Genomic DNA, 13,123 nt, shown 5'->3' with positions numbered 1-13,123 from the left:
TAACGTAACGTAACTAACTAACTAACTACTACTACTATATATATATATATATATATATATATATATATATATATATATATATATATATATATATATATATATATATATATATATATATATATATATATGTAATATACATATGGAAAATCCCAAACAGCCCAGTTTTTTAGAACCGAGCAGACGATACATCCTCTTCGCTTATTCACCACTACTGAACTACAGACGACGACATCTTCGTATATCCGCCACTACTGGACAATAAACTACGATATTCTTCTATTCACTAAATACATTTCCCGTAACATATCCCCAACTCAGCGACCTATCAACTAAACAACAGTCAAATTATTACCGAAGGGAACAACAAGGAATTTGTTAGTTGATCATATTACTTGCTTATTGTATAACTCATTATCACTGCTTACCATTCACCCCGTAATGTATACATATATATATTTTACACCCCTTTTGTTGTTAACTAGTAATATTGTGCAACAACAATATTACATCCTGAATAAATCTATATCGCTATGAAACGAGTTCAGCAGATTAGCTTTCCCGACAGCTTTAATGCTGATCATAATTACAGCACCATCTTTCTCCTAATTTCCCGTTGCAAAGTAAGTGATGGATGCATTTTGAATGAATAACGCTTGGTTTTCACATTCATACACTTAAACTGTATGTAGAAAATATCACAAGATAAAATATACATATACAACCGGAGATAATTAGCAAATCCTCTTATAACAATTTAAATTATGTAGGATGGCGCTAATCAGTAATATTTCTTTCTCTAGCAATTAATTCTCTTCGATACAACGCAAACTATTCATCTAACGTTAGCACCAGTAATTTATAAATCTGATTTGCAAATCTAATACAAATCCGACTTGCTTATTCATTTTAATATGCAAAATCAGATGCTTACTATATCATAAAAGTCAAACGGCTACACACATTTATTATCACTGTTCAGCAAAATGGTACGAGATCAGAATCACGACGACAAAACAAGCGCTTCGAGAAAACACACAGCATAGAAATTTTATTGTCCTACGGAATCTCTGTTTGGGCTTATCACTTTACAAAATTATTTCATGTGGGGAAGAAATGTTTTAAAGGAAGATTTTATTTAATAACAGCAAATTATGTAATTTCCTGCGTATCGATAGTTCCTTTAGTGCTCTAAATATGTTTCAACAACTGCAACCATCTTTTTCCATATAACTGATGATACCAACAAAAAAACTAATTATGCTTCCTTGTATCTAAAAGGTATTTTCTCATTTCCTACTCGAATTAACCTCAAGTAACCTCCACTTTTAAATGGTGTTTTCTCGATTTATTGGTCCTTCTTATGCCCTTACAAATTCCTTAAGCACAGGAACGCATGTTGCTGCATACATAAAAAAAGTAGTTTTAGCTCCCAAAAATAATGTTTTCCTCGACTTACGCACCGTTTCTCATCAAACAATATTATTGAATTCCATCATGGAATGTAAAATCATATGCTTGCCATATCACGAACAAAGAGTCAAACGGCTACACACATTTATTACCACTGTTCAGCAAAATGCTACGAGATCAAAATGATCGAAAAACACCCAAATTATTACCACAACAAAACAAACGCTTCGAGAAGAAAACACACAGTGTAAAAATTTTATCGTCCTACAGAACCTCTATTTAGGCTTATCACTTTACAAAATTATTTCATGTCAGGAAAAAATGTTTTGAAGGAAGATCTTATTTAATAACAGCAGATTATGTAATCTCCTGCCTATCGATAGTTTCTTTATCGTTCTAAACATGTTTCAATAACTGCAACTACATGTGATAGTTTAAAAAATAATTAAATGGATGGTGCTGCCCAGTTTATACCTTTAATCTTACACTATTTTCCTTGATGATTGAAAAAATATTGTCAAATAGAACCAAAAGGAAAGCAATAATTGTATGGAAGTATTAAACAAGATTCAAGAAAAACATTCAGTAAACATTTTTAAACATATGCTTATAAGTATTCTTGGCACTTTCTTCACGTTCTTTTATAAGGGACTGTATTCGTTCGAGTTCAATTTTCACCAAATTTGTACTACCCGGATATTGCCGTTGAAGCATTTTTAGATCATCTTCAGCCTAAAATTAGGCGACAATTAAAAATAATTGGGAAAATGAGTTCTTAATTTACTTTTTAAATGGCGTTTTCCCTGGAACTGCAACATGAGTTGCATCAGTTATGGTTTGACAATTTAAACACTCAATTCTACGTCACGCCCTACAAAACTGGTGCAAATTCTTGAAAGATGGCGCATTTGAAATATTTCAAATGACTACTTTACTAATTAACAGGTGAAACAACATAGAAAAGAGGTAATGCAAAATACTAACTGTGAATTTCAATGTTTAACAGTAAAGCTGAAAAAGACCTTTTCCAGATCCCAAACAGCGATTCGTCCTTTAGCACGCCTGTACAGTGCTTTTTCATTCAGCTTGTCTCTTTTCAATACTTCGGTTGCAGCGTCGATAGCTTCATAATACTGCTTCCAATTCAGGTAACAGAGAGAAAGATTCAAAAACAGAGGTATATTCTGCAAAAAAAAAAAAAAAAAATACCGAAACATGGGACATATAAAAGTTCTCATATGACTGATGATACCAATAAAAAACTGATTATGCTTCCTTGCATCTGAAAGGTATTTTCTCATTTTCTATTAAATCGAATTAATCTCAAGGAAATTCCACTTTTAAATGGTGATTTCTCGACTTATTGGTCCTTCTTATGCCCTTACAAATTCCTTAAGCACAGGAATGCATGTTGCAACATACATAAAAAAAGTAGTCTTAGCTCCCAAAAATAATATTTTCCTCGACTTACGCACGTTTCTCATGAAACGATACTATTGAATTCCACCATGGAATCCAAGATATTTGCAGAAGTCTAGAACTGATAAATTGCATAAGCTCACAAAGAAAATCGGGCTCTAAGTATATTCGTTTTTAACTTTGGTGATAACTTCCATGTTATCTGTAGATTATGGAAGTAAAAAATGACCACAATATGTGGAGTTAAAATCAGAAGTATACAGAAGTTAGAAAACTGCACAAACCGAAGTACTACGAACTTTCTAAACAAAAAGTGGAAAATCTGAAAAACTGTGTGGAAAAATCACCTGCTTATCAAGGTCAATCCATTCAGGATCACCTGGTTTTTCACGCAACAGAAGAGTATCTATGCGATTTAGGGCTTCTCTATATCTCAATGAAGCATTTTCATAATCACCCTAAAATTAAAGCACTTCTATCGTATTGTAGCGAAAACTGCGTATAACTATACCACAATGCAGTTACATTACTAATAAATACTGTGGTTCCGAACCAGTTCGAAAGATTTTGAAAGAGTTGTTTATTTCATTTCCCTTCTGAAACAAACAAACTGCAGCTCTATCACTTTTACAGCGAATAAAACTCTCCAGAAAAACATTCAGACTTGCCTTTTGCAAATATTCATTCCCAGATTCTTTCAATTTTGCGACACTTGCTAATTTTTCATCTGGTTCTAACTGCCAGCTATCTGGTTCATAATCTTCCGGTTGTAAAACAACCAACAGATGAAAGATAAATCGCAGTGGTTGAGGGTTCTTAATCAGTTCATTCAAATCTTCATATTCCATTCTGAACAATTCGAATAGAAGAATAATAGATTAAACTTAAGTCTTTAATCCCTATCTTTGTTCTCCATGAGAGGGTGAAGGTGACAAGAGTAACCTGAAATTAAGGCAATATGTTGCTTCCACTAAGAGGGCGAGAAAAAAATGAAAAAAGTATATCTATTCCATTATGTTCACAACATGAAACAAAAGGTATGGTGTTCCCACAGTTTAATAGGATTATAATAGCACAGCTTATAATATAACACACCATTGCAGACAAATTTAAGAAGCCTGTTAATTCATCGATTAATAAAATACGAACGTGAAATCCTTTGCTGCAACACAGTGCGTGTGGTGATGGCTTTGGCTGCCTAAATGCATGGCATCTTTAGATATATTTCGAAGTTTCTGTGAAACTGACGGATATGGATAGAGCTCACAAGCAGCTATATCGAATTGACTGATCTAAAACTGATTGCTACTTTATGAACTGCATATATTAGAAATAAAATAAACATTCGATTCCATAACAGTAATCTACTGATTCGATTCCAGAGATATCAAAAATACAAAAAATCTAATAGAAATGTTCCACTTCCACAATTCTACATGACATCTCCCCCTGATATCCATCTTATAGCATTTTTTAACAAGATTATGTCTGTTTAATAATCCAGTACTCGAAATTTCACAGATAAGTCTTATTCATTTTGTTACAGCTTTGTTCTCAGATCATGGACAGACATCTTATTACAACTCACTGGTCATTCACAGACAAGTACTCATAAATTAAAATGAAAAGAAAGGATACGGAATTACCTCATCAATCAGCATCGTTTCTAAGCATCGTTCAAATATTGGTAACTGAAACTTCTTCCCAAATACCAACTCCAGTGGCTTCCCATAACCATCTGGATATGGCTTTCGTGTATTATCGATCGACTTATAGCTATCTCTACAACATGCAGCCTCTGTTTTGTCATGTGATAAGATTACAGAAATATAAAAGCTTTTCACCTCGAATCTGGGAATCCTTCCTCATTCACATTCACCAGCGGTTTCAATGTCTCATAATGAAATACTGCTTTGGAGCCAGCCTTAAATTCAGGAATTTTTCCTCGTCCTGCATTCAGAACCTTCTTGAACGTTTTAATTCGTTCCGATGGCAACATTTGTGATAACTTGCATACATCACATCTGCAGTGTGTACGATAACGATATTACACATTTCCCAATAAACGCACGGTTATTCGAGTTTGTTTCAGGCCGAATTCAAGTTTGAGGGAGCATATAGTACGCACAATAACTGCATGAATGAAGGCTTTACTTACCGAAACCAACGAACGTTATGTTATATGCTTTAATGTAATCATGGTAAAGCCGAGGACAAGATAAATAATCCTATTGCGCATCTGCGAAAAGTCAAAAATAGCTTTGCTCTATTGAACCTTCGTGATAGAAACCAAAAAGAATTATTTACGACCACATCATGTTAATCAAGCCACTTCCAAACTAAACTTTGTCCGTCCATTCGGTGTTATAGAGCAGAGTTTCAATGGGATGATGATTTCTTATCTTGCTATGGTTTCTTATTTCTTATCTTGCTCGTTTGATCCACTGCTTTACCAAATGGCTAAACAATGAACTCAATAGGTTGTGTAACCTGAACAAATTTCAAACTGCTTATGCCTCGTAAAAAAATCTACTTTAGTAATAAGGGATGATATAGGGATGCCAACTTTCCAAAGCGTGTAAGACAGGATGGTAATATTTCATAGAAAACTTCTACTTCCCTATTCTTGCTTGACTAACCACTCATCACATCAGCCTGTTAGAAATGATGTTCAATTCGACCAGTGTAAAATTATTTCATCAAATATCATTTCTCATTTCACGCGATTTCCATCTAGACAACTATTTCTTTCCATCTCTACGTGATGAATGTACTGTTATCAATAAATGACCATTCATAATTACTACTGCAGCCCGTTCTCTCTCTTTCCTGTCTTATAATGAAAGCAAAAAAAGGCTTATAACTGTGACATCCTTCCCCTTCTCTCCCATTATTACTTCATTTCAATCCATATTTCATGACCCAGGATGGTTCTCTCAGAGTGAACTACTAGTCAATCTTTTTTATATTTCCTTTCATAGGAATGCATTCCTGGTGTCTCTATTTCTAAGGTTACATAAGCCTCACAATATTAAGATCAGAAAACTGATGGCGTTTAAGTTGTTACCGGTATGTTACATATTATATTAATTTTATATCTCACATTTAAATTTAACTTAGCACAGCTCCAGCACAACACTAACGACACCACATCCCCCCACCCCGACTAGTACAACTCCCCACAATGATGACTGGAAAAACCGTCGAGCTGAAAATCTTACGTCCCATCTTTTTGCGGCCCGACATCTCTTTACCTGATCGAGGTCTGTGCAGTGCATATGTTTGTGATCTGCTAGGGGATGATTGCTCTCGCAGAATGTTTTAGTTAGGCTAGATTATTGTAAGGAAGTTCGTAGAGGAATGTCTTAAATAGCTCTCAGATGCTTCGGCAACAGTGTTTCGGCAACACTAAACAGGATTCAGTTTTTCGATTTCAATTTCAACAGTGTAGTTCTCTAAATTAGAACTTAATGATAATGTCAAAGAAAAGTTAGTCTGAATCGTTCGTAAGCATTGTGATCGTTAAGATGATTCATCATGCTTTGTTAAATAACATTTTGAAACCGTGCAAGGTCTTTGCTTACATGATTTGAAGGATGTTATTTGCATATGTATAAAAATGAATTCTGATGCTTTACATATTATTAGGTTAGATTGAGCTTGTGTTTGTCGTCTTAAGCCTGTGCTTTTCAAAGCATCAATCTTTGTGTGTGGGACAAAATAGTCCTTGCTTACTGCGTTTTATTATGCAATGAATTCATGCGAATCCACATGTAGTTGGATTAGATTTGTTTGGCTATAAGTTGCTTTCTTCCTAATCTTGATTTTATTGTTTTCATGATGAGCTTAGGATCAAATATGAAGGTTGGGATTATGCTTGTGTGGTTTTTTTTAAAGTATCGAATGTACGTTTAGTACAATGCCCAGTTTCTCATAGCCGTACCAGTCACTCTTTCTTTTCTAGCCCCCAGCCATCGAGAGATTCTTCGTATGATCCAAGGATACCATGGAAAAGTGTCGTACAAGAAACAGCGATCCATCTGTTTTACTATCACAGCAAAGTTTGTTCATTTCGTGGTTTGACTGGAATCATTGTTGTACTTTCTGCTTCTCTCTGAAAGAGAATGCAAACAAATTATAATAAAACTACTTAATTTAGCTTTATCTCGGAAAATTTCCCTCAAGGTTGACAAGGTTGTTTTGAAACTTTCGTTACTCAATCCGAAAAGTGGTATGAGAGATGAAGAATAAAGTTTGTCATTTTATCGTCCTATTTATCACTGGGGAAATACACTGAGACTGGCTTGGAAGTAATTGAAGTGAAATTTATCTTTCCGAAAGTAAGCCTATGATGTTGGACTGCTGCCAACTAAATTGTCATGATTAGTCAAAGTCGTGTTGTTTTTATTCATCATTAATTCTGTTTTTAAGAATCAGAAGGGATAAGTTCCAATGGAGGACATGACCCTAATATGAATATTAAGGCCGACAAATGCTCGATTTGCTTGGGGGTCCCGATGTTTGATGAAACAAGTTTGAATGGCTGTTCACATAAATATTGCTATCCGTACGCCATTTTTTAGACATTTGCATCACCAACATCTGATTTATCTGAATTTTATGATTTTCAACTCTTAAACAGCTGCTTCTACTAAATATCGCGCTTATCTTAGCGATTATGACAAGAGGAGACCTAGATATGCTGCTAGCAGTTGATTTTTCTTGATTTGAAAACTTATTTGCTTTACAGATGCATAACGGAATGGATCAAATTGCGGCCAATCTGTCCGATGTGTAAACGTCCAGTAGCAAAAGTTATCCATCAAGTAAAAACAGATAACAATGATGCTGAGACCACAGAAGAGTATGTTTCTGCCTAAGGTTGCATCTTCTTATACTGTATGTTAAAATACTGTCATTCGCCATAACTACAGTAGAATTTTGAATATAACGGGCATTTTATGAATTCTCAGGAGCCTTCTAATTATCCGCGTAAGTGTGAACTTTAAACACTTTGATAATGTAGCTGTGCAGATTACTATGGTCAGTCAAAAACATACGAATCCTTCATGCTCTGATTTGTCATTTGTTTAGATGAAATAAAATTATACATTCCTTCATTTGTTGAGGAGATAAGAAATACATCATTAAAAAGGAAGTAGCTTTTGTATGATGTAAGGAAACTAACATTGATACTGACGAGAAATGTACGATACTTTGTCTCTATCTTAAGTCGTTTTTTGTTTCAAATTTTGGCCTTTAGGTGTATCAATCGTTTTTTCTCTTCTGTAGAATAACAGTGGAATCGATTCAGCGGCAAGCAATAAGAGAAAGAATTGAAACCGATTCCGCACGTCCGCTTACAAGAGAACGTGCTGAATTAGTACGTCGCATACGTCATCTTCAAAGACTTGTTCGTTTGCACGACCATGTGTTCAACGAGTAAGTTTTTGTTCTTCTTTTTTGAAAGACTGTCCGATTTACTTTTCAAGACAATACGCGCAATATTTTATTAGTGATTTTTTTTTATAATTTTTACACTTTCTATGCGAAAGACAACACATGGCTTGAATTTCTTCTGAGATTTCATCTTAACATGAGCGCTAATTTCATCTTTACATGAGCGCTAACTTATCCATGTGCAAAATAAGCATTATGCGATTTTGAGTAACAGCTATTGCATTTATTATCGCCTTGTTAACTCGAGTATTTACTCTTCTTTGATCTAATCAGTAAGTCTCATTGATAGAGCATATATTATGGTATTATTCAGAAGACAAAGATCCGAAATGTTGGAAAGTGACACTCGTCGCCATGAATATGTGGATCGGATTAATCGCTATCAGTTGCTTTTGGATAATTGGGAACGACCAAGGTTAGATTTTCATGCTCTGCTCGAAGTACCTTTTGGTAAGAACATATACATAAATTTTTTAACAGATCTGATGATCACTGATTTTTCCTTCCAGCAAGTGTTAATCTTTTCCTGGAACTTTTTAAAACTTTTTATCAGCTTTTGGACTACAGTGGACTTCCTGGCAATTTCATGTGGGTAAGAAAAAATCGCTAAAATTGGTTGATTAGCATTAGGTTGGTCTAGCTTGTAAATATATTCCAAGAAATTTTGTATAGATATGTTTGGTTGGTATGAAATTTTTTACTTATAATTGCGATGCATTTTAGACTGGATGAATAGAGTTCTTGTGACCTGGTAGCTATTGTTTTGTGAACAAATTTAGTGTAAAATGATTTAGACGTGAAATAATATCCGATCCAACATTTCGAATTTTGGTTTATGAGCTTCGGCTACAACGTGTATCAGTAGTTAATACTACTAATACAAGAATTCATCGCAATAGTGTTTCACCGCAATATTTTCGAGATAATGAAAGGAATGAGCGAACTCGTATTTCTGAATTTGTCCGACGTGAGCTTAATGCTATTGTGCCAGTAAGTATTGCATAATTTTGTTACCTCTGTTATTGGTTGTAATTTATTCTAAATTATTCTGCCTTCTCAGTCATAAGTAAAATAGTGTTAATGAGGCTTTTCGCAGAAAGGCATAAAAGAAGCAGTAATTTAAAAAATCAATGTAGAATGCTTTCCTTTGAAAGTAGGTTAACTTGTGTTATCTAGTATCTTTAATTTAAGTAGGTAAGAGAAATCTCCTTTATGGTATATCATTTTAATGCAACCTAGTAACTGCAAATAATTACGTATAACTTCTGGAGGGATCTCCATCGGTTTTTTTGTCATAAAATTTCCAGGCTGCGAATAATTTGGAGCGTGTTGTTGAACTTGTATACGATTTAGCTAAGACCCATCAGATCATGTCACCGCAGTTCACTTCTTGTCTTCGCAAGGAGTGCCATGTTTTAGCTAATTTTGTTGATCATTTTGTGGAACTGCTTTATGAATTTGCTGTCAGTGGTCAGGAAATAGGTTTGTTCGATCAGAATAGCGAATATATCAGGTGTGTTATTTCATGATACCGGAATATAATGCTAATATACATAAGGTATGGTTGTAGTCTGCAGTGTGCATATTTCGCTTCTTTCTCCAAGAATGAGGATCTTTGTGGAATCGTCCCTGTTTTCAATTGTTAATTTCAAATGTCTAGAAACTTACTTTTTTCTTTACAAATTACTAACAGGTTTGCGTATTTTTCAGCAGGGTAGAATATAGGCGACGACTGACAAATATGAATTTAGTATTCTTTGGAGATAATATCAATGATGACGACATTCAGGTGGATCTTTTATACTTGAAAATGTTTTATGCTTTTTGAATATTGAAAGGATTAACACTCAGAAACAAACTTTGAACTCAGCTTGAACACCTATCAGTCTATATTAGCAAAAGATTTGAGAAAATAGAGGGAATTCTACATTCTATCAATGGACGAAAGTATGATCCGAGCAAGTAACAGCCTACTGAAAATCAGATAGGGTGGCATGAAATGGAGTATGAAGAATGATGCATTCATTCGATCATATATATGATATAGACATTTTTTTTGTAATAGTGTAGCAAGTGCTATTTCAGATAGAACTGAATAATCTCTACCCACCTAACAGAAATCAGTAAGTTGCTTCGAAATCTATGTTTTTTGCACTGTCATCCAACAATGTTTTAAGGTTATTAATGAAGAAATAAAGTAATTATGTTACATATCTCTTGCACTTCTTCATCCATTAAAAAATAATTTTAAAATTGCCTTTTTTTAGGGCTTCTGGGCAGACACTGGCACAAGGTCGTGCTGAAAGCATCTCGCCATCGCATTTGCATTTTGTGTCTGCTTACACTGATGCGGTATTTATTAATCCCCTTTTCTTGGATTTTAATTTATCGATTTCTTCATCATTTTCTAGTTGATGTTGATTACTGCACAAACACTTGTTTGGTTTTAAATCACTTCTGAAACTCACATCTTCAGAGAAGGAGAATTTTGAGTAATGAAACATGTTGTCATTTTTTAAATTATTTTTCTTCAAATTTCAAATTTTATGAATCTCGTCTCATTTTTTCCAGATTTTCCAAATTTCCTGGATTGAAAAATCTCTTATTCGAGATCCTTCCATCTGTCTTAATTAAATCTGTAATTTTACAGTTAATAAGTTTGCGACGTTTCCTTCTCATCCTTGAAACAAGTGATGAGATGCTTCCTCCAAATGAACAAACGGCTCTGGGTGAAACTATCGAAGTGAATTTTGTCAATTTTATTTAGGATAGATGAAACGAATTCAATAACTTAAATTCTTTTAACAAATTTGAGCAATATGAATGAATTTGTTAGTTTTTCATTTGATCAGCAGGAATTTACAGGCATTAGCAAGATATGTAAAAAAGAGAAAAAAAAGCAGTGATTGCATTTGATTAATATCGGTTGGGCGCAGAATTACACTAACTGATTTGCATTTTAGGCAATTTTTCAAGCTTACATGCAGTATCGTCATCGAATACGAAGCAGGGTAAGTTGTGTATATTTCATATCGTTTCTCTTTTTACTTACATATATCCTTTAAGAAACTTTTTTTTTAAAAAAGCGTTCCAAAAAACTCTTACTTAACAACATTGTAAGTTTTAACCAGCTCACATTTTTTTAGCTAGAAAATTCAAATCGAGGAATGCAACAGAATAGCGATCATAATGGAGAAATTGTTTTAAGTGATGGTAATGACGATGAGGAACAGGTATTTTTTTTTTGAATTCTCAAGTTTTTGACTCTTTACTTAATGGTAGTCTATGGGCTGAAGGTATATTTCCAAGAAGGTGCATTCAGAAAGATTCCTTTTGCTCATAATTAACGAAGTAGTAAAAAAGTTATAGGGATGTAGTTCGTTTATTTCTTTTTAAGGGTCTTTCAAGTGCTTCTAGCAGAGGAAATTCTGCAGCAGTTCCCCATAATCGACGGCGATTTGAACGTTTGCGTCGACGTCGCAGAAGTCAACGATTAATGGATTTGCAGCTTCGTCACGGGATATTACGTTCTGATTACGATACTTTTCGTCATGGATTCTTGAGTAAGATATTAGTAGGTATTGATCGAACTAGGGATCCTGTCAGGTCTCTAAGAAGTATTAGTCAGTGGTTTTTTTCGGATAATTTTTTTTTTCGATTATTTGCAAAAATCGATCTTGCAGAAATCGTAAAAGAAGAATTACATTCGTAATTAGGGTATTTTAATTTCCAAGCATTTCCTGAGAGTAAGTATCCCAAGTCAGTAAGTACCCCAGGTAATATTCACCGATAAAATTCCTAATCTGTACTCTAATTCTTATACTCCAAGCCTCGATAAGAACACTGAGGGTACAAAATTTCCAAGATTTGGAAGTTTTTGGTTTGAATTGCCAGTAAAAAGAAAGGATTACGATGACTTTCATTTTAAGGTCTATGGTCACCATTCAATTTTCCTTACAGGTATGTTCTCGGTGCATCCTAGTATCTTATCGATAGCAGTTCCAAATGAGGCAGTAGCACTGGGTGCATCACCTAATAGCGAAGCAGTGATCGATTTGGAAGGAACGTCCATATTGGGTGATGACGATGTTATGGTCATAAGTGAATCACTTGAAGTAGATGGCCCTGGCAGAAATGTCAATAACGATGATATTGTTATTGATGATGATGCTCAAGAGCAGGATGTCATAATTGATGGGGACAACAGTCGGGATGCTATAAATGCTAGCATTGTTCTAGATGATGATATTTGAGTTTCAATGCATTTTTGAATTTCCGTTTTTTATAGTTATTTGAAACTCTGTAAATATTTTGGTGTTGTGATGCCGTAAGTATTCGTTTGGCAAATTGGATTTCCAGTTCCTGTATTAGCTGTAAGTAGGATTTGAGTCCAACAGTTGTCCCAATAATTTAGACTAACCTCAAAACGAAGTTGACTCTATAGCAAGACATTAAATCTATAAGCTATGTCTGTAAGCTATGTCTTTCCTTTTTTTGATGAACTTTTTCTGCAACTATATTATCTACTTGAGTAGATCGCTTGGGAAATTTTTTTCAATTTATTGCAGACAAACAAGTTATCTTAAGTGTCTCTACTTTCTCTTTTCCAGTTTCATTTGTTGAATTTCATTTGGCCTAGTTGCAGCTTATTTAAATGCTTCGTATCTATTTCCTTTGTCCTTTTTTGGCATTCTAAACGGTTTATCGCATTGTTCTAGGAACTTAACGGTTCATCACACTGTACTAGGAACTTGATATATTATATATATATATATATATATATATATATATATATATATATATATATATATATATATATATATATATATATATA

General features: G+C 34.1%; 2 protein-coding genes across 2 annotated transcripts; one reads left to right on the top strand and one right to left on the bottom strand.

Annotated features, from left to right (window-relative positions):
* Positions 1-1,542: 1,542 nt before the first annotated feature.
* Positions 1,543-4,855, bottom strand: LOAG_08183 (peptidyl-prolyl cis-trans isomerase). The gene is made up of 6 exons (XM_020447633.1): positions 4,476-4,855; positions 3,979-4,121; positions 3,498-3,678; positions 3,177-3,287; positions 2,433-2,594; positions 1,543-2,142 (listed from the first exon to the last, which is right to left on the bottom strand). The coding sequence occupies exons 1-6, from the start codon at positions 4,488-4,490 to the stop codon at positions 1,993-1,995; spliced, it is 762 nt and encodes a 253-aa protein (XP_020302158.1). The 5' UTR covers positions 4,491-4,855; the 3' UTR covers positions 1,543-1,992.
* A 1,932-nt stretch (positions 4,856-6,787) lies between these two features.
* On the top strand, positions 6,788-12,832 carry LOAG_08182 (hypothetical protein). The gene is made up of 15 exons (XM_020447632.1): positions 6,788-6,890; positions 7,261-7,396; positions 7,580-7,693; positions 8,122-8,271; positions 8,603-8,704; positions 9,084-9,279; positions 9,597-9,802; positions 10,000-10,078; positions 10,375-10,412; positions 10,557-10,641; positions 10,940-11,032; positions 11,253-11,300; positions 11,436-11,522; positions 11,687-11,852; positions 12,250-12,832. Exons 1-15 carry the CDS (start codon positions 6,836-6,838, stop codon positions 12,540-12,542), a joined length of 1,848 nt encoding a protein of 615 aa, XP_020302157.1. The 5' UTR covers positions 6,788-6,835; the 3' UTR covers positions 12,543-12,832.
* Positions 12,833-13,123: the final 291 nt, after the last annotated feature.

The sequence above is a fragment of the Loa loa genome, assembly GCF_000183805.2.
Source record: "Loa loa unplaced genomic scaffold supercont3.103, whole genome shotgun sequence".
NCBI classification, from domain to species: domain Eukaryota; kingdom Metazoa; phylum Nematoda; class Chromadorea; order Rhabditida; family Onchocercidae; genus Loa; species Loa loa.
This window is presented reverse-complemented; position numbering and strand designations above follow the sequence as displayed.

Excerpts from the sequence above, each read along its gene's own strand:
- LOAG_08183 (XM_020447633.1), bottom strand. Across the intron at positions 3,679-3,978 it reads GTTGCAGCAAAGGATTTCAC|AATGGAATATGAAGATTTGA; the intron begins GTTCGTATTTTA and ends CGAATTGTTCAG. Across the intron at positions 2,595-3,176 it reads GGATTGACCTTGATAAGCAG|AATATACCTCTGTTTTTGAA; the intron begins GTGATTTTTCCA and ends TTTTTTTTGCAG.
- LOAG_08182 (XM_020447632.1), top strand. The coding sequence starts at position 6,836 with ATGGAAAAGTGTCGTACAAGAAACAGCGATCCATCTGTTTTACTATCA. Across the intron at positions 9,280-9,596 it reads AGCTTAATGCTATTGTGCCA|GCTGCGAATAATTTGGAGCG; the intron begins GTAAGTATTGCA and ends TAAAATTTCCAG. Across the intron at positions 11,853-12,249 it reads TTTTCGTCATGGATTCTTGA|GTATGTTCTCGGTGCATCCT; the intron begins GTAAGATATTAG and ends TTTTCCTTACAG.